At 36.4% G+C, this 27,332-nt stretch overlaps 1 protein-coding gene across 2 annotated transcripts in view; it reads right to left on the minus strand.

The window, feature by feature from the left end:
• Window positions 1-7,145: 7,145 nt before the first annotated feature.
• LOC129260547 (protein PHTF1-like) overlaps window positions 7,146-27,332 on the minus strand; it is a 32,746-nt gene continuing 12,559 nt past the window's right edge. Inside the window, exons 5-20 of one of the 2 annotated variants that reach the window (XM_064099719.1) lie at window positions 27,236-27,332; window positions 26,437-26,548; window positions 24,650-24,774; window positions 23,689-24,180; window positions 22,940-23,121; window positions 21,974-22,218; window positions 21,516-21,780; window positions 20,456-20,624; window positions 19,838-20,033; window positions 18,582-18,713; window positions 18,203-18,289; window positions 16,244-16,399; window positions 15,542-15,637; window positions 14,475-14,492; window positions 11,560-11,685; window positions 10,424-10,545 (exon numbers count right to left, since the gene is read on the minus strand). In XM_064099719.1, coding sequence (XP_063955789.1) covers window positions 10,525-10,545; window positions 11,560-11,685; window positions 14,475-14,492; window positions 15,542-15,637; window positions 16,244-16,399; window positions 18,203-18,289; window positions 18,582-18,713; window positions 19,838-20,033; window positions 20,456-20,624; window positions 21,516-21,780; window positions 21,974-22,218; window positions 22,940-23,121; window positions 23,689-24,180; window positions 24,650-24,774; window positions 26,437-26,548; window positions 27,236-27,332 — 2,519 coding nt within the window. In that variant the 3' untranslated portion in view covers window positions 10,424-10,524. Of the gene's footprint in view, window positions 10,546-11,559; window positions 11,686-14,474; window positions 14,493-15,541; window positions 15,638-16,243; window positions 16,400-18,202; window positions 18,290-18,581; window positions 18,714-19,837; window positions 20,034-20,455; window positions 20,625-21,515; window positions 21,781-21,973; window positions 22,219-22,939; window positions 23,122-23,688; window positions 24,181-24,649; window positions 24,775-26,436; window positions 26,549-27,235 lie in introns of both variants that reach the window. The other variant, XM_064099725.1, reaches the window with a different exon arrangement.

Genomic DNA, 27,332 nt, shown 5'->3' on the forward strand with positions numbered 1-27,332 from the left:
TTGAACTGACTACTGAATTCTTGTATTTCTGAATATGAATGTGTAATGTTCATTACCAAAGATAAATTGAATGACCAATTCATTTTATTTGGTTTCTTCCGATCTTTTATGAAACCAATTTTTTCCCCTTGTACCTGACAGATCATTTTAGAGCAATTATCTGAAGAAAAAAGCTTTTCTTATTAAATTCTTCAGCAATCTTCAAGTCATTTACCCTAACTAGAACAAGAACTGTTTGGGCCTTTCAGATCACACTCCCTCACATCTGACATTGAGTAGCCATCTTTCCAAGATTTTTTGCAAGTTTGTTGCCTTGTCCACGAGGTTCATATATGTATATGCAGCAACAGTGTCTCTGTCCAACCTTCCCATACTCATCTTCATCAACATTGCGTCTAACTGCAAGCTGTCTAAGTACAGCAAGGATTTTGAGTGTAACACTAGTGACAAGTCTTTCAGTGGTGTTGCTGTATAAATGAGTGAGACTCAACCTGGTGCCATCCAAAGCCAAATGCATCGATCAAGCTTTCTTGGGTCATTGCCAGGGTTGAGAGCTTGGATGGTCCCAGCATTCACCCTTCACGTGTCAAGAAGAAACTACATAGTAGTAGAAGGAAACCATCATCCATTGATTTCATTTGCAAGAAGAGACTTGGGAACACTGATCTATTAATTCTGTGCAGCCTTTGCTGGAATCATACAACTTTGTACTGCAAATTGCCAGCTTCTTGTCATCAGCTGTGAGGGGGAGCACATTCCTCAGACCAAAGCTCTCTGTACATATGACTTATAAGTTCATGGTCATATTGCGATTCTCAGTTTTCCAGAAGATCCTTTACTAAGTTCATCTCTACCTTATGTCATCTTAAGTTTAGTGGGAATGCCCTTTCTATTTGCCTGAAATGTACCAACAATTGTCTTCCATATTTTCCTTCAGTAGCTGATTTACAATCGGTAGTGAAGAGTGGAACCAATCTGTGCTCAGATTTCTGCCCTGCAGTGGCATGTATGGCTTTATGTTCTTGACCAGGTATTGTACAAGGTTATCTGTACAAATGAATAATGTTCTGTATGTTCTTCTCATGGCTTTCCAGTATAGGGTGCTGTAACAATTGTGTATGAGTACCAAGCTGCATTGACTGACCAGAATAAGATACTGTACTTCACTGGCTTGTTGCGATTGTACCGTTTTATCGACACGTTGGTCCTCATGGGGTATAGTGTTTCATCAATGGTGATTAAGTCATTTGGGATGCTGGAAGTTGCACAATTCCTGTTCAGCATGTTATGCATTTCAGGGAAAGCAGCATAGCGACCATGTTTCCATCTTTCTTGCGGAGTGTCTGAGTCATCAAATGAGAGTCTTGACAACAGAAACTTGAAACTGTTGTTTCATGACATGGTTGCTCCAAAGATATAGTGCCCTGTGCAATCAGAGACAAGGTGGTCAACTTTTAAGAGATTCTGGCCCAACAAAGGAGAGAATTTTTTTTCCTCTTATAACAGTAATGTTTCTAATCCATTCACAACCTCTTAGTGAAAAGAGGCTAAATTTCACATAAAAAAGAATTTGACATTAATAATCATGTTTCGAAACTGAACATCCTTCTGGTGGCAGATGGGTGCGAATTGCGATCCATTGCTGAGTGGATGTCTGATTACCATCTCAAATGAGCTATGGTTGGGACTGTTTGAAAGCATGCAACAGACTCTTGATTGCTCATTCTTGCAAAATGAATGATAGGCGCTGGCCGGTTGGCGATGTTTGGCTAGCTGTGGGAGGTGATAGAATGGACCAGAATCTAAGTCATTTAATGATGTCGGCTATTATACGCTCTCCAACCTTTAACTTGTTAGAAACAACATCCATTGCTGGTAACACTTTAACCTGTGAAACAGAATAGTGGTTGTGCATAAGCACCAACAAAATCAGTCTTTCCCCATGCTCACTAGCATCGAGCTGTTTAACCTGTATAGGGTACTGGCATTTATTCCGCACTTATATGACATAACTGGTAAGAATAACAATTTGTAATATGGTACATGTATATACATGTATGTTGGGGTTTAATTGTAACTTTGTCGCATTCTTATAAATCTTGAGCATACGATGAAGGTATCATCAGCTTTACCTTCAAATTTAAATTGCCATCTAGTAAAAACAAGCTCCTGATCAATGTGTTGGGGGGGGGGCAAGGTCCTTCTCATATAGCGTTACAACCTCGGTTATGTCCACAGAAATTTCACAAGTGACTTTCGGTGTGGTGACTGAAGCACTCTTGAATTCCGAAGGTACCATAGCTCTGGGGTAGAGGATTGTGCATTAGCATTTCTTCCCCTCTCATATTTCTCCATTTTTTTTCTTTAAAGAAATTTAGGGGGTTCAATCAAACCGCCCTGGCTCTGGGTTTGTTTACAGGTACAGGCTACATAAAGAGTAATTTTGTGTTGTTTAATTACTTTTACTCTACATAGGGGTGCCAAAATCCATGTCACCGACACTGTTTATAGTTTCATCGCTACCTTTAGTTCAAAACCTTGTTGTCACTGCAAGCAGGAAATTTTGAATGCACCTCCATGTACATTATGCACACACAACACACCATACTATCATTGTGGTAGCCACAAGCTCCATTACTTTTCTCCATTCAATCAAGACTCCATTTCACCAAGCAAATATAAAATTCACTAAACCACAACGCCACTTCTAACAACAGCCTCAGCCATTGTCTTATATTCTCTATCACTATTTCTCGATATATTAAAACAACTGTCTGACTTCACCTAAGCTAAGAGGACCCTGAATTGATGAAATTATCATCAATCGATCTCGATATCCCACATCATAAAGCTCTGCCTATTTTGTGTAAAAAAATGACAAGAAGATACCTATTGGATATTCTCACAACACAACAATAATGTAGTCCTTTTAAATATGTACATGTAAAAGCCTGTATTGTTTCTGGAAAATTTTAATTATCCACAAAACTTTCATTTATCTCATATATGTTTTAAATGTTCTTATTTTATATTCATTTCATAGTTAAAGAAACTGAGTTAAATGTAAGTTACACTTACCAATGAACTTCAGAAAACTGGCTTGGAAAATCTAACAGTTGCATGTAAAATCTACCCTCATGCAGGTAAGAAACTGCAGCTCAAAATCAGCAAATATAGCTGCTTCTCAATGAAAATAACTGTAGATATTCCACTTCAAGATGCTTGAAAATTGCTACTGATATTTTCTTGTCTAAAATCTGCACATGACTTGTGTGCAAACCAAAGTCTGAAAGAGGTGTGTTTAAAATCTACTGGATAATTGAGAACTATTGCAGGGTCACACACACCCTTGCCCTAAAACATTCCAAGCAGCTGGTCGAAAGCAATGGATCGCTGCCTGGGACAATAAAGGACCCATTTAAAGACGAGCACAATCATTGTAAAGATGAGAACAAACAATATAACTATGTAAATGAGCTTGTCATCGATGGCTAGATCAATCAAAGGGACTTTGCTGAATAAATTAAAGTTCCTCTCTCTTGGCAACCAGGCTAGAGTACAGAATTGATCAAAAGTTTAATTAATAGTTCGGCTAAAAAAAGGGAAATATAAAATGTAAGGCATTTTCAATGTGGCAATGGACACAGTGCGAATGCAATAATGCTTAATACTGGGTCTGAAACTTCATTATGCAAATTTCTTGTACTCTGGTGGGGGAAATTTCTCCTGATTCCATCTATGTACATGTGGTTATTTATTGGCTGTCACATGGTTATCCACACTACTTTTTGGGGACTGCAAAGTCATGTAAAATTTTAGACACATTATTGGCCCATATTTTGAGGTCCAGTCTAACTTAGGCCATGGTCGAACTCTGTGCTTATAATAGTTATAGATTATTATAAATATTTTGTCTGCAGGGTCAAAATTTTCATTGGTTCTATACAAAACCCTCACACAAGAATGTATTTTTTTTCTCTCTGTATCTTCAGCCAAGGTGATATAGAAATGTTATTTTTACTATTCATATTTGCATATTAAATATTTCAGCCATTTCTGAACCAACTTTGTTCAAACGTGACATCCGCATTTCAAACTTACGATGGTACAATCTAAATAAATATGCAGTAGTCACTTATCATTCTATCTGACCATGACCAAAACGCAAAGTATCCCACTACTGTACAATAAATCTAATATTCCTTTTGATTTATGTTACATTTAACCTACAGTGTATAAGTAGTGACATTTTGTTGACTGTAATTAAGACCAGTTGTAAAAAAGGAAACTTATACAGAAAGCAGGAGCAAATAAAGGATTATTGAAAAACAACAAGTGGATTCTTATGACATTTTTTGTTATGTGCAGTAAAGCATTTTATTCATAGCTCACAAACAATTTATTGAATTATGTAAATAGCCACTTTGGCATTGACATAACTTGATAAGCGTGAAGGATTACGGGAAAACTTAAATTATGATTGACAGTTTGTAATATTTTTTGTGGGCATCCTCTCTTCTCCACAATTCAGGTAGAGAGCTATATCATGTAGCTGTATAAAAGTAGATCATTATTATTAATATGATTTTTACTATTATATTCCATGTAAAGAAAAGTGTAGTTTCTCTCAATATAAATGCATAAAGGTGACATACATTGTAAACCCGCTATTGTCAATATTGAAAATATTGTTTACGTTAGATGAATTGATTTGAAAGTTAAACAATGGGAAATCAAGTTATCGAATAGCTTACAATATACATAATCGCCTTGTTTAAATGTAGCTTGTTCATAAGTATAAATTTCTGCATTCCATCCATGACATTACAATTGTATCAATTTTCCTAAAGGTCAAGTCCACCCCAGATAATTGTTGATTAGTATCAATAGAGAAAAATCAAACAAGCATAACGTTGAAATGTCATCACAATAGGAAGTAAAATAAGAAAGTTATGACCATTTTTTCACAAAATAGTCATGTGCATAACTCATGATATGCAAATGAGAGAGTCGATGTCCCTCACTCACTATAACTTCTTTTTTTTTTTATTGTTTGAATTATACAATATTTCAATTTTACAGATTTGACAACAAAGTGCAACTCGACTCAACCATACATGTAAACTGTTAAAATAATGGTAATTCCACATGTTCAGGGAGGAATACAATTTTGTTTCACATGACAATGAGAAAATTTAGAATTTTTCAGATTTCACATAATAAAATACAAAAGAAATAGTGAGTGGGTGACGTCATCAGTCTGCTCATTTGCATACCGACCTGGGGTCCGTTGCATAAAACTTTTTACCTGAGAAAACTCAGGTTGTTTTTACCGGAGTTTTTGCCCTGTGTTAAAGTCAATGGCAGAAATCAGACTAACCTTAGTTTTCAGTTTTTACCAGAGTTTTCTCAGGTAAAAAGTTTTATGCAACAGGCCCCTGGATGTACATATAACTATTTTGTGAAATTAAGCGAAACTTTAAAATGGCATAAGTTTCTTATTTCACATCCGATTTTGATGAAATTTTCAGTGTTATGCTCGTTACATTTTCTCCTTTCATTCAAATCAACATTTTGTTGGGGTGGATTTGTCCTTCAAAGTTTTCCTGGAATACTTAAATTGATGGAATGGTTACAGGAATAACAATTAAGAATATAAATCATGTGTAACACATATCTTCTCTAAAAGTCCATCTGTATAGCAAGTAAATACAGTGTGGATCTATCAACAAGAGATTATGTGCTCTTTGGACTTGTGACATTACACACTGACAAACGGCAATTCATGGCATATATAATATGCCTCAACTTAGCTACCATCACATATGGTACATAAAAGCAAAGAGCAACCCATACCTTGGAAACGATATCACTATCATGATGATATATACATGTACATTCATATTCAGTTTTAACAATATCTTTAAAGAACTGTGTTATAGGACAATCAGCGTTTCTTTGACAAGAGATCAACTAACGTTTTGTAACTCTTAGTCTAGATAATATTTTACAATTGCTGAAAGAAAGGAAATTATGGGAAAATGGGAAAGATTTGTCATTGTTACTGAATGTGTTCATCAATAAATTAAAGGGAATATAAATTATTTGGTTTAAATTTGCTCCTGTGGAATAAAATGCTATTATGCATACATTCATGGTCATTAGCCCATCAATATAAATAGTGGCATCAACAGTCAAATAATAATCATCACACAAGAACACAACATTTTGATTTAAATTAAGCAGCATCAACAATCAATTATAAAAAAAATCAGTACAAACAAAATTAATGCTCTACATCCCGTTCACAACAAGTAGGATGATATTGCACCTATAAACTATTTCTTATATATATACATATATTCAAGATTGTCTACATATTCGCACATTGCTTACACGGATATCATACAGTGCGGCCTAGAAACAAAAAGACAGAGAATTACCAATGGTTTATAATAACTTGATCATAAATATAATAGACAAATGACCTATCATTGTAAATGTAGTCTCCTCTTTCATCTGATAACACATTTACGCACAAGTGAGTAAATTATATTGTGGTTAAATTATGATAAATCATCAATAATTATCGGTTTTTATTCTGGGACACACTGTAAAGTAGCTATGGAATGAAATTCACTGTGCAACGCAAAAAAAACCACCTTGCAACTTTAAGATATTTATATGCTACCATGAAAGAATATTGAGATAAGTTACGCATACATTTATTTCAAGGACAAAAATGGATAGGCCTACTAAATGAAGATTTAATGTAATTGTTAGTTAAAGCTTCTTGTACCAAAGAGAATGATACCAAGATCACATTATTTTGTGAAGTAATTCAAGTTAGATTCTACAGCTCTTTCTTAAAATCTATCTTTGAATTTTGCAATCTTGGCCGACACATGGGAAAAGAATTCTATTGAGACTCCACATGGATGTACAAGTACATATAAAAGAGGAAAGCTATTTTTATTGTCAAAATGAAGAAAAGTAAGAAAAGGCTTCCCGCAATCAGTATATACATGTAGGTCTTATGAAGGACACTTAACTATTGATTGCAAAAATATGCAAATTTTGAAAATGACTGGATTTCATTTCTTAATGCATCAAATTCAATCATTTTGGTGTCATTATTTTAAGTATGTGTAGACAATGATTTAACCAATGATGTAATAATATGGAATGACTGATTGAATCCAATGACTGGGGTAATAATAAATCTGTAAAGAGCTTAGACACGTCGTTCCGATGTATTAAGCGTTATATAAAATGCGGATTATTAATATTATTTAATAAAAAAATCACACCTTTTGAAGGCACAGTGTCTATCGCTCTGTTTTTTCCCCTTGACAACCCAACATTGACAGGTTTCCTTTAAGAGTGACTTTGGTCTAGACTAGTCTTTGGGCAGTGGCAAAAAAATATTACATTTTGAACTTTAATACACTGGTTTACTAATCTTCATAAGAAATTACAAATTTTTTTTCAAATTACACATTAACCAAGTTTCTCATCGCCTTGATATCAATAAATGAATGCCAAAGAACAGGGAACAGATATGACAACCCCACCCATACCATGATTTGGCAAGTGATGAAAAAAAAAAGAAAGGGGGGGGGGGAGGAGGAAGGAAAGATGGCTCGGATTTAAGAATAAGCTATACCCCAATTATTAAAAAGTATTAAAACTCATATTTGGGTCATCCCTCGCCTGTCAATCAAAATGCCATGGAAACGGCAATGCCCTTGACTGCACATTATGGAATCCATTTGCATACAATATTTATTGATATTGGTATGTCAGATATGCCTGCACAAAAATGTTGCATGCACTTTTCAGAACATTTGTTACAGAAGAACACCTGTGCATAAGCTTTTTATTGGGGGTAACACTGTTAATCAGTGTATTTTACAAATAATCAAATGAGTTCAAATAAGAAAATTAAGTATAAATGCAATCAGGAGAACCATGTGTCCCCAATTCTAAAAGGATAATTAAGCAAATAGTCACCGTTGGTGGAGGTGATGGGCAAATTATCGCTTTCGAGGCAAGCTGTATGTAGTTTGCATCGGCAAGATAGCGAGTACATACATGTACAGCAATCCACAGGAAAATACAATAAAGTACTATGCCTAAAAAAAAAAAAACACTGTACAGCTATTCACTGTATGAAAAATTGTTCTTGAAAGATTTATATTTCTAAAAAATGGATGGGGCAACAAGAGGAAATGCACTAACATACTTTTTTTGAAATATAAAAATTATAGTACTTTGTAATTAATACTGAAGACTTGACAAGAAACATTGCCTATTATCAGTTGAGCCAACATCATCAACTAACTTGAAATATAACATAAAATAACAATCTACTGCATGAAAACTTAAAATGAAGTAATATTCAGAATTGGTTGCGAGGGAATAAAATTTACATTCCTAATGTAAGAGAAAAAAAACCCAATAAAATGATGCATAGATGACGTCTCTTGATAGCTTGGAAACATGGATATCGCAATAATAGAATAAAAAGAACATGATTTCACAATTCTCATCTGCCAATTTCAACATACATAATAAACTTCATCTTGATCAAATTATGTTCTCCGTTCTATTCCTAGACTAGAAAGTATCAAACAGAAATACTAAAAACGTTTTTATTAAGCTTGTGCCTCACTTAAAAAAATTTGGTGGTGTTGAACTAAAATATTTAGAATGAAATAACAAATAATAAAGCATACCAGTATGCTATGGAGCATAATAAAAACAGCAAACAAAAACTATCACATACAACCAAATTAAAATCTACAATGCTGTGAATAAATATTACTCTATTTTGGTCAAGATAACAATATTAATGGCTGGAATATTTCTTCTCACAATTCACAAAAGCACCACGGCAAAGAGTATATCATAGATCTACAAAACATTAAGAATGGAAATACTGGTAGAATCAAGAATGTTGAATATGGGAACCAGGGATATGGTCAACGCCAGCCTCCAGGCCACATTTTGCTGGCCTCGACCAGAGTCAAGGTTTTCTCTAGTGGCCTCATGATGCAGAACTGCGGGCATCAACTACATCCTTGATGGGAACTATCAAGTGCTTTTCAAAGTGGAATGCAGTAAAACGTAAATCTTGAGTTTATACCCTACAAAACAAGAAGTAAATAACGTAAATATCTAGGTCCTCATTGTACCCTCTACAATTCATACGCTTTGGTATACATGTGCGCTCTTGTTGTGATGTCACTCTGTCATATTAATCTGGAATGCATACATGTAAATCATAAAATGTACATATGGACATGCTGTGGATCTGTGGTAGAGCACCCGCCTCATGGACAGGAGGGGGTGGGCTCAATCCCCGGCAGAGTTATACCATAGACCTAAAAAATGGGACCTTCTTGTCAGGCACTTGACTTTTAAGAAAGGAAACGGGTAATAACATTATGTTATACAGGGCCCACTTGAAAATAAGCAATAGCTGAAGTGGCTATCCCAGGCAAACAATTATTACCGTATTATTAATAACTCCCTTATTTTACTGCACAAAGAATTTAAGATGGGACTTAAAATCAGATATTGAATGTCACTTTCCTGGTTAAGTATGTCAATGACATCATACATTTACATTACATAAAGCTAGGAGATATAGAATAATACCATCTTCATCTTTAAGCACTAAATATTTGGCCTATAATTTTTAAGCAATGAGGTATTAGAGATTTCAGACATGGGATTGATTAAAGCTACTACACGGCATCATGAGCACAGAGCAATCGTTAACAGTAAACAAATATCTCTGGCGTTTTACAAAGAATTGCAAAGCTTTCACAAAGATTACTTTCAAAAGTACTTTTATAAACAAAAAATTTCAGTGATCACAATGCAGGATTTAGTCTAGACTACATGACCTCGCCCTCTTGGTTATAGTCCAGGTACTGTTGGTTCAGACATAGACTAGTTTTCCAAGTAGATTTAGCAGGACTAACTGCTTACTTATCCAGATTCTTGTACGAATTCATTGTTGGTCCAGTGATTATATTTTCAAATCACTTTTTAAGCCAAAGAAAATGGACAGCACATGCACACGATTTGAAACCAAAGCACAGACTCTCACAACTTGGGTGAAAACAACCATGGCAAATATTAGGGCCCAATGGCATAAAACTTTTGCTAGATTTTTTTTTTACAGCAAAAAAAATCACGAAACTGGCAAAAGAAAAATTGCCAGAGTTAATCATAGCATTAAATGCCAGAGTTCCTTATGGCAAATCTTAATATAAGACAAAAACTGTGGCGATTCTACTGGGGTTTTGCCATAGCTCCAGTACCAAGGTCATAGTTCTCAAAACTCTGGGTACGCTGTTTCAAAATGGCTGCCCTATTGCATGCTATTTACATGTAGCATACAACTGACAAGACGGGAGTCTTCAGAGATCGAACGAAAGAGAACCATTGCTCATGCAGCTCTCCTTCCATCAAACTGCCTCGTCACAGTAAAATATGACATCTGCTTGAAATTCAGGCCTTGATTTTCCACAACTACAAACAAAAGAAAAGAACATTATGATTGGATAAAATGACAAAACATCACAATTTACAGGTCAATACCTTTTAAAAGTTCAAATGACTATCAAATTGAGTAGAAGAAATAATCAGTTGTCTCACAACGGATCAAACGTTGTTGGAGAGTCCAATGGCAACGTTTGATTCATCGTGAGGCAACTCATTATTTCTTCTACTCAATCCATCACCACGATGAACCTTATCCACATCGACTATCCAATTGTTTGGAAGTTCTTAAATCTTACAATAATCACACAAATAATTGTCTCACAGTATCATCAGGATATAAGGTCAAGAGTGCCAATATCTTCTTAATATAAATTTGATTTGAATGAACAGAGTATTATAAAACGAGCATAACTATTGTAAAACAAAAATCATCAAAATAAGATAAAAATCATAGTAAGCCTTTCCTATTTAAAATTTGTTACATTAGTAAAAAAAAAAGAAGTGATTACATATAAACCTAAGTGTATGCAGATGAGTGAGCCGATGTCAGGCACTTCATGTTCCTTAAGTTTTAAATTATAAATAATAATATAGGATTTGTATAGCGCACGTATCCACCTTGCTAGGTGCTCAAGGCGCTCCTATATTACCCCGGCTAAGCTAGTCTACCAATTCTGGTGCGCACAGCTTTTTTGAGGAATTACTTCCTGCCGGTATCCATTTACCTCACCTGGGTAGAGTGCAGCACAGTGTGGATAAATTTCTTGCTGAAGGAAAACACACCATGGCTAGGATTCGAACCCACGACCCTCTGTTTGAAAGGCAAGAGTCAGAACCACTAGACCACGACAAAGTATAAAATATTTAAAGGATTACATGATAGTGACAGTCCCCTTGCCCATAAAGTCAAAACAATGATTTAATACCATGATATTCCACGCAAAAGCAGAAATAATGCAAGCAAAATCAAAATTGGAATTTCATGTAATAAAACCAGAGAAAAAATGATATCATTCAGATAAAAAACAAAATCAAACTCACCTTTAACTTGAATCCAAGAAGTTCAGTAAGAACCCCGGAGAAGGCAGATAAGACCAAAACCCGGGTGATATTGTAGAGGACTGGATTCATAGACAGACCAGACAGCTTGAACGGTGTCTCTACCTCCTGGTGGATGCAATGTCAGGCAATTTATACCATGTCAGGTGAGGCAAGGTAGTGGAATGGAATGAAAACAGAAAACAAACAAACAGGAAGTGAACAGGTGCTAGATGAACACACTACATCAATGCATTCATGAGGAATGTTTGAAGCGAAAGGTTTAGCTCATGTGCATGGTGGCTGTGCATTCTACTTGAACATTGCTAATTGTATTAGAAGTGAACATGATTAAGATGATAATATGACCTCAAAAGTATACCACACCATGTTTACTGAAAACTTTAACAATGTCATACAGCAAAATGACTTATATTGGAAAACTACTACAGTATAAAGAGGCTAAATGATTATATAATATTGACTAGCCTTGAGGGGAACATTAAATATATTGCCCGCAATAGAATCATATTGGTCTGAGTCATTGACGATGGCAATATATTTCCCGCAAGAAAAGCCAGTCAATATTTTTATTATTATCCAAATCAGACATCTAGAGCAAAAATTATGAAAATTTAGATATTCTACCCTTTAAGAATGGAAATCTATTTTGTCATGTTGAGCAGACATGGCTCTGAATTTAAACATTATGATGCAATTGAAATGTCACATCCTTGGCCTGGGGAAGCAGTATCCAGCATGGCTTCATCTTGATTAACATTATGACGTATTTGCTGTGCAGTTCACGATGACGCGGAGAAGGAAATACCCGGATGTTAACTCTGCCTCATTGCCCGCAACATTTCCATGCATTTTCTTATTGTCTTTTCTGAGCTAGCAATAATTTAAGTTCAAGGACAAACAATTGGAGACTTATTGACCCACCATTTGATCACAGTCATATGCAGGCAATTAAAGTTGCCCTGCTCAGATGTCTGATAGGTTAATAATAATGATCATCTACATAGAGTTGCGATACATTTAAAACGTGTATTTTGGTCTGCATATATTGCCCGTTCAATACCACAGCGAATCCCCCAAAGGACCAAAATCTGATGATTATCCATAGAACTCTGTACAAATCTTGCCATTGAATATGAGACCGTATTCAACAGTCTAGTGCACAAACGCGAATGCATGAAATATACAACGCATACATAGAGATATGAACGCGTACATCAATGAAAGCGATGCAATGCGCAGCATAGAGCACAATGACATCATAATGAACTACATGTCAGTCGAATGACCAAATTTGATCTAACAAAGTGTTGATGCCATTATGTGGCAAGTCATATGATTTAAATAAAATTTCTCCCTTTTTTTTTTGGGGGGGGGATGGGATTGATGATAATAATTATATCGGATGGCTTTATTTCATGTAATACCAGAAATATTCTTCTCGTTAGGGCCAATGTTCCACTCATCTGCGATTTGTCTAATATTTGCCCAAACTCTTGGAATATTTCTAGTATGCCATTCTGAGCCATCCAATATAATGTAAATGTTTTTTTTGTTGTTGATAAAAAAGACAAATTGAAGTGATCCACGTGAATGTAGTGAGCTAATCACAGAGATAAAGAGGATGTTCACCCTGGCAATTAAAGTTTGTTGTAATAAAAGCTGAAAATTTTGACAAAAATATCGGAGTTGCAAGTGATATACATCAAAAAAGTAGTTGCACATTTTTTATAGTTTTAAATTGGTGATGTCATATGTGAGCAGCTCCCCCATCATGCACAGAAATGTAAAATTAAATGAAATACAATAAAATCAATGTTTGAATGGAACACGATGAATAAGACTAATTTCTTATAGAACTGAGTATGAACCACTGTGTCTGATGATATATCCCAAGCACAAATAAAATGCTAAAACTTGTCAGCAAAAGCAAAATTGTCAATATGAAATGTCTTTTTAAGTTTAAAAAAAAATGTATGTAACATAACAAATGCAAATGAAACTAATGTTGCGGTGAAACATTCCATGTGCTTATGCTGCCCCAATTTGCAAAAAGGAAGCAAGAGCCAAGAATTACATTTCCAGCATAAAAGCAAAATTGAAATATCAATCAATGCAATGCTATGAAGTTTTGCTTCTCTCATTTTGAGGGTTTATCATCAAAAGGCCTCAACTAAAAAAAAAAAAACAGGTGTTTGAATGACAGCAGAAAAAATTATAGAAAAATATTGGTGAAAGTTTGATAAAAATCAATTTAAAAATAAGAGAGTTATGACTGTTTATAAAGATTAGAGTTGTCATATATGCAAGCAGCTACCCCATATGTCATGTAACATAAATTCCATAAATTTGCAACTTTTAATGGTTCATAATGACTGAAAATAATTGACTTTTTTATAGAGGCACATTTAAAATGAGGCGTCTGTTGATATAATAAATGTATAACTTGATTTGTTCTCTATTTTCTGAGAAAATCAAGGGATTTTATGGAATCTCAATCACATGATAAATGGGTGAGATGCTTGCACATTATGTCTCAAATCAAACTTATAAAAAAAAATCTTTCATGGATTTTTGCCAGTCTTCACCAATGTGTTTATCTTGTTTTTCTGCCTTTGTAAAAACCAACTTCACGCCAGAGTGAACTTCCCCCTTTAATAGCATGAGTGTGCATGCATAAAAAATTTACATGAGAGGACTATATACATGTATACGTATTGAAAATGTGTAACTATCAATAAATCAAAATTAGTTCCTATATATCCCTTTCTTCCATTTGTGAAAACAGGGCAGTGTAACTTTGGATTATGCAATGTGAGCACACCCATTGTAATGAGTGACTACAAATAAACATATTAACTATCGTGAAGTTGATAATTTTTACTTTAAATGTATACCTTTGACGAATCCAGATCCTGAAAATGTAATATTGAGATCAAATTTCTTGTATTGGCTGATGAAATTGTAACGCTGTAATATATAACTATTATGCATGGGATCACTGAACAACATTTATTATTTTCTTATTTATATAGCACTTTGTATTTATTTATGTATGTATGCATGTATGTGTACTGCAATGGAAGCTAAGAAAATGCATTTTCATACAATTTTAGCGATAAAAAAAATTTACTTTAAGATACACTATTGATGGAACGGAAAATTTACATACTTCAGGGAAAAATGACCCAAATCAATTTGGTCATTTAACTTGATAATACCTAGAGCTACGTTTTACAAATGTGTATTTTCTTTCAGTGAAACGACTGGGTAAATTACTTTACATGCCTTTAATATGTTCATACATTTTATTAAGCAGATATGCAGAACTGTCAACCTTGTGCACCCCCAAAATAAGGAATCATAATGGCAAAAATGAGGAATTTTCAAAGATAGAAAAGGAATTTTTCGATATCAGACCTGCCAACCTCTGGGGAGGAGAAACTGTATTCTGTGATATCCCAAACTGTATTATGAAATATTGACCCCAAAGTGACCTTTGGCCCTGGTCTAGTTACCTGAAATTACATTCATCCAATTGCTAATACCTGTGTTAGTTTATGAAACAGAGACATATTCAGAGACAATTTTTCTCAAAAATTTTCTCAAAAGAATTTAAAGAAAGGATACTAAAAATACTGGTGGACAGTATCTGAATTTCAAAGAGAAAATCACATGTCTAGAAAGTTCAATATCTCTTCCTTAGTTTTCTAAAAAAAAAATAGTTTTGTTTTTATTAATAGAAAATTGTACGTACTAAGGGAAAAACGCAATACTGTAACTTGGTATACCCCCCCTCTCCGATTAATTATGGAAAAAACGTAATGGTTGGCGGCTCTGGATATTGATAGAATTAGAACTCTATCAATATCTGCGTATCATATGAGCAGATAACAACATTTCTCTGGAGTTTTGCGGTCTGGCCTATCTCCCAAGAAATGGTTCTAGGATTATCATTGCTCACCTTTAACAGCTTTGAAGCAAGACTAAGTACATTGTTGGCAAGCATCAAGTTATCTTTCTTCTGAGGTTTCCTCTCCATATTTAAGTACAGGTTGATCTACATTTACAAACATAAAGAGATAACAATATAAGAAACAAACCAATAAATAAACAAACAAACAAACAACTTGAACAAAATTCAATAATTCACTATAACAAATTTCCTTTTATTTCTTCAGATCTAAAAATATACACAGAGTTCAAAGGAGAAAGCAAAATGCATTTTCAAAGCAAACTGCCAGTAAGAGAATTCACACTTTCTGTCGCCCTTCATGAATAGGTACATGTGTATTTGTGTAGATAACTCACCCTATTGGTGCAAGAAATACAACTTAATAGTGCAACATCAAAAATAAAGTTACGTCCTTTTCGTCTTTTGTGAAATTAATTGCAGGAAAGACAAGCATTAGCAAGATGAATCTCCAATTCAACACGCCCAATGCAGTTACAGCCAACAAATAGCAAAAGATGCTGCCAAGGTTTTCAAATTTAAAGTACCGGGTATTAAATTTGGCGATAATATCGCTAGTATGGACAAGTATTAATCAATTTTTGTGTAATGGTTCCCCCGAATTACACAATAATAAGTTGGTGCTTGGATAAATTTAAGGGAATGGAGAATGTCTTGACTATTGGTTCTCCAGAATAGAAGTAACTATCTCACCTGCTCTGTTAGTAAGACAGAAGTATTTCTGAATTTCTTGTTGATGTCTGAACCGAGTGTGATGAAACGCAGGAGGAATGGGCTGAGACAGAAGGTCCAAGCAACCACCTCCCAGTTGTACAGCTCGACCAAGAAGCTCATACTCCGCTGAAGGAGCTGTGAAAAAAGGGAATATCAAATTATCAATACAAATTATTGTATAAGGTATTTAACCCCAAAATGACTGGGCATAACTGACGATATATATCTCTGCTCCTGTGCAGGCATCACGCACAGCAAGCCGTAATCCCCCCCCCCCCCCCAAATAAGATCCTGACATGCACAACTGACCTAGCAGCATCTTCCTTATACGAATGGGCTTGGTTTTAACACTTCATAATCTGGTTATTTATAAGGGGCTTGAGACATAAAAGCGCATATCTCAGAGCCTGAAGATTTATTATCATTATTACCCCGATCATCGGATTCAATCAGTCATTGGCACACATACTTTATGCACATTCTCCACTCCCTGGAGAGATTTCCAAGTAGTTTCCATTGAGGCCCAGACAATACTGTCTGGACACACAATACTATTGAGCTTACTGACATATTGTTAATTGCATTCCTCCTTGTTTACAAATATGAGCCATTTTAAAAACTTAAATTTCTTAATTATAATACATGTTCACTTCACCCAGTTTGTGATGTCACACATATTTTGAGTGTGTATTTCACATTGATTGTATTTCCTGTGTAATGTGCAAGCAGCTGTAGAACATATGTCCCCCCTCTCTCTCTCTCTCTCTCTTTCTCAAAACCAGTTACAACCAGTTAAAGGCAATACCAAATTGTTAAGTCCTTAAGGCGACCGCACACCTTACGAATAGTCTGTGACCCGATTTCAGAATAAATTGTAGAAGAATTTGATGCTAGTATTGAGACTTGGAATATCTTACTGTGTAATGTTCAAAATCATCGTACGAATACCTATGTTCAAATCTGTGACTATGCTATCATCCTTCTTAGAATAAAAGCGAATTTAATATCTAGTAGTAATGACGTCATAGCAGTCGTACGATTGGCTACGATCTGAAACTAATTTGGCATTTACTCGAAAATAGAGGCTTGCAATCTTTCAATATGGTTATATTAGTATTCTTTCAATTAATTTTAACCTCAACTAAAATGATATGTTCCATTCACATTTTCAGAAAATGAGCAAAATGCGATTTGTTCCAAAATCAGATCGCGAACAGTCGTAAGGTGTGCGGTGGCCTTTAAAAATATCATGGCATGGAAGAGATAAAAAGAGTTGTAGTCTAGAAATCGACTGTACTTGCCTGAAACTTTTTAAAAATCTAAAAAATAAATGTACAATGTCCTGGTTGCACTAAGAAAAAATCCATCGCATTGCAACTACATCTGCAAGTAAGTGTATGGGTGGGTTGTATTAATAGAGGTCAGCGGTACTGTACGTGGATAGCGTAGGCAATGTGTCTGCACATTCAGATTCACTATTAAAAGGTAACATTTCATGTGAGGAAACTGGTCTGTTTAAACTTTGCTCTTGGGGTGATCATATTCCAAAACCTTTTTTTCAACTTATCTAAAGCAGTTCATGCTAACTTTGTGTTGGTTTCAATTGTTTTTTTTTTTTATTGATATGAAGCCATTAACCTACATTTCGCATCATAAATTAGATTTTTTTTTAAATGTATTTTTGTAAGGTTGATATGTCTTCAACTCATTCATTCCGTCTTTGTTTCCATTCCCCTTGGACCTTTTTTCTTCTACTTCCTTCAAAAAGTTTAAGCACTAAACATAGTTTATTTGAGGGGTAAATTGCCACTTGTGTTGTAGTAGCTGAAAATGTAAACTAACGAGCTTAAAACCTGGCCTTTCGCAGCATGGTGATACAGCTACAATTGAGTGCTTATTCACAATATTGGGTTAAAACTCTTGAGAGCATATGCTTACCTCCGTACACAATATAGACACCAACATGAGAGTCAGGAGACATGCAGACGATACTATGACATTCACTGATCGCTGAGGTCCTCGTTTCTATTAAAGACAGAGTGAGAGAAAATATAAATCTAATAATACAAAATGAAAGTGAGTCTCTTGTTCATTGTAACAAATGACTCTTCATTCCTCCCTTGATAGGGTACTTTATACAACATTGGAATATTTGGCATCATACTTTTTTTTACTGGTTTTGTCCAGGTTGATTAACTCACATTAACATTTATAATTGCATTTGCATTTATATTCATGTTACATATTATTGTTACCATGTAATTATACTGCTATTGTACTCCAAATAAAAAAATGTTAGCATAAAAAATAAACTTACCTTGAGAAAGGATCTAAGAGAGAGCCATGCCTTGATGTTACTAACCCTATCTAACCTGAAGTGAGGAAGGGATGATTTTCTTGATCTACGAGCAGATGTCAGGTGGGAGAAATACTTGGCAAAGAGACAGCGCTGAGAGGAAAAAACAGAAGGACAATCAGAAACTGAGTTACTGAGACCATAGGCACACATTGGAAGCGGTGCTCAGGATAGTGATTTTCTACTCAACTCCATGTCAAAGAACTATTACTACTACTAATAATAATAATAGGCATTTATATAGCGCCATCTATCTAGAAATATTCTATTCCGAGGGGCGTTGTTATTATTATTATTACCCCGGCTTTAGCTCAAGCTGCCTTTCAGCGCTCATGCATTCAAGGAATTAATCCTGCCGGGTACCCATTCACCTCACCTGGGTCGAGTGCAGCACAATGTGGATAAATTTCTTGCTGAAGGAAATTACGCCATGGCTGGGATTCAAACCCACGACCCTCCGTTTCAAAGTCAGAAGACTTATCCACTGGGCCACAACGCTCCACACAAGTAAAATTAAGTAAAATAACTATATCAAGATAGTGAGTGTTTCATAAAGCTGTTTATGGGTAATAATAATATACCAAGTATATTTCAGCGCCTTGAGCACATAATCAATGTGGATTTGGCGCTTTATAAATACTCTATATTAATTATTATTATTATTTATAAAGTCATGCGCGATTTTAAGCACGACTGGAACATGTTCTTAGAGACCCAAATCGGCTTCATACGGAAATATCATTTAGCACAAGAAAGGGTCACCAGTCATGTCCAGTAAAGTCATGCATAATTTACAAACAGTTTATGAAATACAGAATTGAATGATTTTGCCCCCCCCCCCCACCTCAAAACAACTCAATCAATAGGGTGGCTGTTCTCGGTCTATCAGAAATATGCAAAAAGTAGCAAAAGAGGTTAGGTCGTGAGTATACAGGGGGGGGGGGGGTGCATTGTGAGATAGGAACCTGGGGACTGTTTTATGAAAGTTGTCAGCACTAACAAGTTGTCTTTCTCTGACATTTACCATAGTAACAGTCAGAGGCCAGTGCTTCTCAGCCAATCAAAAGCGAGGATTTCACCAAAATAGTCAGCACTGACACCTTTCATGAAACACCCACCTGGCCAGGTTTGAGTAGTCGAGGACCTTGTGGTGGTGCCATACAAGGCTGGTCTGTATTTGCTTTAAAAGTCAATGATAATGACAACATCATTGTTACCTGCTTGTATGTTCTTTCTGCTACCGCTAGAAGGAAGAAGAAGAGTGAGCTCAGATAGAACCGTTCGAAGGATGTCAGCACCATGACCACGATACTAGCCCAGTGCATGTGGGTCAATGTATCTACTGCCATCATGGGAAGTTGAGGCGAGATCCATGCCAGCTGACTCTCATCTTGGTGGTGGGTTATGTGAATCCTAGGATGAAAGAAGCAAAGTCACAAATTAAGGCAAGAATTTATCAGCTATTTCCCTGCCCCCCTCATTACAAATAATAAAATCTTCATCTAATAACCCAATATCTAGGGGAAGCGTACTGTCTTGTGGATGAATGAGTAACTCTCTGTCTATGAACATGAGGTCTGTGGTTCGAATCCTACCGCAGCACTAGCGTCCTTTGGCAAGACATTTATCTACATTTGCCACTCTTCATCCAGGTTTAGTAAATGCATACACGGTGGGAAGAAATTCCTTGAATGCTCGAGTAACCGATCAAGGTAGCCATGCTAAAGCCAGGATAACAGTTTTCAGAATATAAGTGCTTACTCTGGGTAAATATGAGGTTAGCAATCCCTGTATCGACCCCAATGAAAGTAGGAGAATGCAGTGAGCAAACTTACCTGTATGTAAATGGTATAACGGCAAGAATAAATGAACACAGGAATCCAAGCTTGATATATTCAGTGCTGGCTTGTATGGAATGGACCTTGGTATTGATTGCACAGCTGATCTGAAGAACAGTCATGTCTGTCTTCTTACAGACATTATCTTCAAAGATACGCACACGAACTGCAGATAGTAAAAGTGCATGGGAGAGAAAAGAGAGAGTACAGTATCAAAATGCAATACCAATGAGAGTGAGGTCTCTTAATGAACTTTAAAAGGTCTCGTTTAATCTTTCCACAATCTTTCAGCAATCTCTCCGAAGTTTTTGCGGAGATCACTGAACTTTTCACAGAGAGATCCTTGAAAGAATAGTGACAGATTTGTGAAAGTCCCTGGAAAGAATACCAAAATTTGTTGCATAAATGATCTTTTTTAAAACCATTGAGTACTATTGAATGACCACTGAAAGATCAAAGTGGGACTAGTCTAAATTTAACAAGACAAGAGGTACCAATAAGTCTTCTATATTTCTTTCGGGGTGTTTTCAGAGCCATCCAACAGAGATCACAAATTTCGGTGATCTGGGCGACTGCTACAAGACCTTGCCAATTTTCTGTCTTTCAGTGATCTTCCAAGGGTCTCGAGAGAGAGTGAAATTTCTTCACATAACTGTAGACATATCAATCAACATAAAAATAAAAATACTGCATGGGAAATAAAGCTCTCCATTAACCAAACTGTTATAACGAAAGCTATACCATGAACATGGGCAGACATTGACCTCACAACCTAAATGTGAACTACACTTTGATATTGACTGTTATGAAAAGTAGTAGTACTGCATGGGAGATGATCAGGAAAAATTTATCATAAATATGGGGGAGGGATTAACCTTACAACCTAAATTTGATTTGATATTTACTGCCATAAAATAGTTGGAAGTACATCATCACTGAACTAAGTTGTGCTTGGGGTCAAGTTTGCCTGTAGTTAAGTAAATAAAGCTGTCAAAACGACAACACATGCAACATTTAAAAGGTGACAGTAGCTATCTATACAGGCACTAATCCATACCTTTATTGATTCCACTGCTTGAGATACTACTAGAACTGACTGCACTATGGATTAGCTTGAAGGGATCCTCAAAATGAAGTGATGATCCAGTCCCTTTTCCCCCTGACTCCTTCCCCTCCTCCTCTCCTTCGTCTGTGGTGGAGGAGCCAGTATCAGATGAGTTAGCAGAGTCGCTGCTGAAACTGGAGCCTTCAGCTCCAGTCTCCTCCCAACTACCCTCATCAAAGTCAGAATCCGTGGGACGGGATATCGGCTGAAAGTATTGCTGTTAAAGTACGAGATTTAAAATTAATTAAGAGAGGCTTGTCATCATCACCATAATCATCATCGTCATCATCACCATCCCCATCACCATCATCATCATCATCACAATCATCACCATCACCACCGCCACCATCATAAACATAACAATCACCACATTTTAAAGGAAAGGTCATCTTAATCAAATAGCTTCTTACCTCGTTTTCCATCCTCAGATCTGGCGACGTATCCCCTTCCGAATCCTGTGACCCATCAGGCTTTCTAACCCTTGACCTTCGACCCTTCCTAGCAGCAGCTCTCCCCCTGGCGTGGGGCAGGGTATCTTCCTCAACGGTCAGACTGATTGGGTTACTGTCTGAAGGTGTACCCTCACTGTCTGACATGTGCTGTAGGATCTCCTGAGGGCTCTCCTCTTCAACTGGTGAAAATTTTCTTGCATTTTCTAGAAACAAAACCAAACCAAAGAAATAAAGGCAAGATTATGTTTGAAGGTGTGCACGCTGGTACAGATAATTGTGTGTAATCAGGGCAGTGATTTAAATACAGGTCAATACCAGTAACTTTGACTTAAGTCTATTACTCTATTACACAATTGAGACCACATAAATCTGCTTGACTTCAGAGAAGTCATGCATCATATCATAGAAAGGTTGATTTATGCAAGTTTTTCATGAGCGATAGGATTTACTCTTTCCAGATTCTTCAAGTGATTATAGCCTTTGCATTCTGTACAATTATATTTTACTGCATTTTCTCCAAAATTTTACTTTCGTCATCAAGACTTATCGCGTTAAGTTGATATGAACGGCCACGCAGTGCAGAGGTATGAGATCATGAGCTTCCGATAACGCAATCGATATCATTCTTCTGAACCCAGCTCAGTTTCTGAGCTCGGTTCAGCGGCCTTTTACAAACTCTCAACACTAACACCAAGACAAGACTTGAAATCACCCAGAGACACTTCTGTCCAGAATCAGCCAAGACTGAGAATAGACATGAGACACATAATCAAGTGTCTCCAGACATCTCTCAATATACCCATCACTGACCAAAGGAAAGATCACCAAAGGGCAAATCTCCTCAGAGAACTTCTCACCAATTGAGAACTCCTTCAATTGACAACACTTGCAAAGGAATTAGTCCTAGAACCGTTAACAGCTTACCTAGTATTGAAACTCTTGTCAATCTATTCTTTCTAGATTCTCTCAGATCTCTAGAAGAGAGACATGACCTGGGAGCCATCCCTAACGGACTGGTGCTAGGCTTCTGCACCAGGCTCTTTGGAGAAGGAGATGTTGAGTCTTTCATATTCCTCCTGCTGTATGCTTCCGTCGTGTGAGTTTGTCTGAAATAAGAAAGTGGCATCGAAACACAGAGTTGAATATTTGGATATATTTTTTGATAAAGTGAGAACACAATTCCTATACATTATGCCTGGAGTTTTACAGCACTCATTTTATTCCAGTCAAGCCCCCCCCCCCCTCCCCATACGTCCCATTCAATATGATCATGCTTTCCAAAGCACAAGAGGCATGATAGTGCCCTAGAAAATTTGCCATCCCAAACCAAAAGGAATCCCGCTATAAGGGCGCTAAACATCTTTTCATTGCAGCTTTCCAACATTCCCTAATGCTTTGTCTACAATAAAATGTGAGGATTGATAATGAAAAGTTGATTGCTGGATGCATGCAGGAAAGACTTTGATAAGGTGCCAACTGTACACCTAATAAAGTCGGAAGAAAACTGAAGGGCGAACAAATGGGCATTAGAAGTCATTGGTAACAATAGTAGAATGGTTCAGCGAACAGACTTCTTAAGTAAAAGATAACACCATGTGCTGAATGATATCAATATCAGCAACTTACATTCAAATACTTTTCATTCACTACAGTCATCACGAAGTACTACATACCTATGAGATGCCTTGATGATACTCTCCAGTTCTCGATCCAACATGGACGTTGGGGATTCCCCCGATTCACTGGCCAGGCTTTCCACAGACAACAGATTCCCAGTCACCTCCATTTCATTCACGGGGGTGTTGAGTAGGGTGAAATCCTCATCAGCGCGCCCAGATATCTCCTCCCCGCCCTCCAACGGTACATACTTGGTATGACCATCCTTGTCCTCCTTCTCTGCATTTTCCTCATTCTGCAAAACTTCGCCACTCAATTTCTTCCCCTTCCCAACAACAACAGCCGTACCGTTTGCTAAGAGACTTTCTCCACTGTCTGAATTGGGTGAAGGGCTGTTGTCTGTGGACCCGTGCACAGTTTTTATTGTTGGTTTTCTTTTAGGTGAAGTTGGCTTTACTCTGTCACGGCTTTCCCTTGTCTTTTTGGGTGATGTTCGGCTGATTGCTGTTTTACTGCTGCTACCCTTGGCACTCTGTGAACGATGCAAGCTATAAGTTCAGGATAAGAAAATAAAGAGTATGTCATTACTTACAACAATAATAATCTCGACAGGAAGTATTTTGAATTGTGTACATATAGTAATAATCCATATTTTATTGTTTGAAATAGGAGTCAGAAATAGATATCTCCCAAAATTTCATTTTGCCCAACTGATCGTGAGCCCATCTTTTAAAATATTTTGGTCTGACGCAGTCGGGGCTTGACCTCCCGACCTCCCAATTGTGAGGCGGACGCTAACAACTAAGCTATTTAATGAAAGGCTACAATATACCACATGATTTTTTTATTTTGATTTTTTTCATCATCTGTATTTGTAAGTTTTCTTTTCATAAAATTTATGGAATGGATTTTCACATTTTCAGATAAAACAGAATTACTACTAACAAAAATAAGTTTGGACACTACACAGCAAGATAGGTAGATACTAGATGGTTGTTCATTGGTGTATTAACTTACTTTCTTCGAGATGATCTTCTCAACAATGACTTTGTTTTGGCATTTGTAGAGACAACCTGAGTATATGTTGTTCCCAGAACCAGCATCAGTAGAATGGGACCAATGACTTCAAACACATAGATGGCCTGATTAACAGTCGGAAAAAATAGAAATGCATGGATTACCAACAAAAGTCACGTAAACTTCCGAACATGCTTTAAACTAGGCTTGATGAGATTAGTAAGCATTGCTTATTAATCTCTCCAATATTTCTCAAGTTAATGTGTAGAAGCCAATTTCATTATTAATTGCAACTACTTTCCTTAAAGTTGAATTAAGAAGGGGGTGAGTTTCCATAAATATAGGTTCTACATACAATATATAGTATATATAAGTTGTTCAAACACATAGCATGTCACAATAATCCTCTGCCTTCTCGATATTTTGCTTTGAAAGTCTATGAAATTAGCCACCTGTCAGAGCCCGAGAGACGAGTGTACAGAAAAGTCACTCGGAGTGTGACGTCACCGGGGGGGAATTTAGTATAAGAGGTGCCTGAATGTCATACAGAAATGCTATGCAGAGAGAGAAAGATATTTTACAATTTTTTTTCAAAGCAACTCAAATCAAACAAATAGGACTGATATGTACAAATCTTTACTTTCCCTGTATAAAAAACAGTATGAATAACCACCATGAACTCTTCAATCATGATGTAAGATAGCAAACAGTGAGTTATTGAATGATATTTTCACTATTTCTCATTTATTTTATCACGATGTTCAATCAAGTGAGTAGCTGGAAAGTAATTCCGGCGGCTAGCTCAGCGCGCGCTGAACGCATAATACTAGTACACACAACACCCAGGCATTGAGTGTACTGACTACTACTGTTATGGTCTGGTATGTCGACTTAGTTCATGGCCGTGCAGCGATCCCCTGGCGTTTTTTTCTTCTTTTCTTTTGTCTTTGACTCCACTTTTATATCCTCTGGATCATTTCCACTCATAGCTCATTCCACAGAACAATCTTGAACCAAACGTATAGTATTCTTTCTCGGCCTTCTGAGTTGTTTTCTATATTTAATTACGCTAGGGGTCACCGTCACACATACAAACGCAATTCGGAAGTGAGTTGAAGACAGAAAGATATATAGTAATTAGTATACATCTCTATGGTTGAAGACAACAAGAACGGTACGGTAGCTCGACAGCTAGCTGCGCCGGAGCGGGCGGCCGGTCGGCACAAAGCAATTCCGCAACCAACTGTGTTTTTTTGCAAGAGCCGAGTCACACGCGGATAAATATGTCATAATAACACGTCTGCTACGTTATCGACTGGTGAGAAGATCTCGATCAAATTTCATATTATTCACCTTGAAATTATTCCTTTAGGGTCTATGGTATCATTCTGAGGGAATTCACATATTTGGAATAATAGTACGGCCACAAATATTTTAATCATTTCCTCTTTGCAAGTTCTATGGCTCGCAGATACAACTTCAACTGCAGTTATTCCATAGTAGTACACAAAACGGCACTGCCTTGTTTACTAAACCGGGACCGAATACCCCCCGGTGACGTCACACTCAAAGAACACCCGTCTCGGTAGGCATTGCAGGAGCGAACTCAGGGAAAATGGGTAGGGATAAATCGTTTAAATTCACTATTTTGAAAAAAGAAAATGGGGGGTCGAATCACCTATTAGTGTTTGGGGGGTTGTAAGGTTGCTATTAATGTAAATATCTCAATATTTGGAATCGTCTTCTTAATTCAACTTTAAGCGTTGAATAAACATCATGCACTATACCTGCTGCTCTGTGCTTGGTTGAAAAACATAGAAGATTGTGACACACACAAGTTGTAGAAAGTATAGGACTAGCGTTGAATAGAATGTGCTTGCTGATAGCTGCTGCCTCCACCTATTTGATATAAAAGACCAATGTAAATGTACCTCATTAGTAATCTATCAAGGGATTCCTGTAGAATTTTGGGTGAAAATAGTAGTCTGGCTTTAAGACAATTCACTGCAAACAGGAGTGTCATTAAGAATGTATGAAAAAGGGAACAAAACCAAATCTAGAATGCTAATTTAATCCATAAAAATGTGTTGACTAATACTGACACTATTCCTAAATTCTTAAATTACATATTTACATCTTTCCTTAATTACATATTTACATTCTTAGATGACCCAGAGTCTCAGGCTAGTACAATATTCAAATACTGAGTAAAGGCTACTTTGGTACACAAACACTATCACACTTTGCTATTTACATTGTGTACAAGAAACCCATTTCATGTGAATACTTGAAAAATTCAAAAGGCTCCATTAACAAAAAAAAATAATAAATAACTAATACGAATTAAATAAATGATGTGAAAAACAATGAAGATAAAAAGAAGAGGATGAAGGAAGAAAACTGAAAAATGAAGATAAAAGAGACTGTTTCTGATTTCTATTTTATGTATGCAACATTGCAAAAAAAAAATTTGGTGGCTTTGGGCTAATTTGCACACCAAAATGCCCCTAGGAGCCCTATTAAATATTTTGAAACTTTTTTGGCCTGTTATGCATGGATCCCAAGAAAATGTCATACCAATCTTACCATGTGAAGTAAAAGGGAAAGAAGAACACTCGAAGAAGGCCCTTCCACGTTGTGGCAAGCCAGGCATGTTCCGGTTTGGCTTTGGTAAAGGTTGAAC

This window comes from Lytechinus pictus, chromosome 1 (assembly GCF_037042905.1).
Source record: "Lytechinus pictus isolate F3 Inbred chromosome 1, Lp3.0, whole genome shotgun sequence".
Taxonomy (NCBI): Eukaryota; Metazoa; Echinodermata; class Echinoidea; order Temnopleuroida; family Toxopneustidae; genus Lytechinus; species Lytechinus pictus.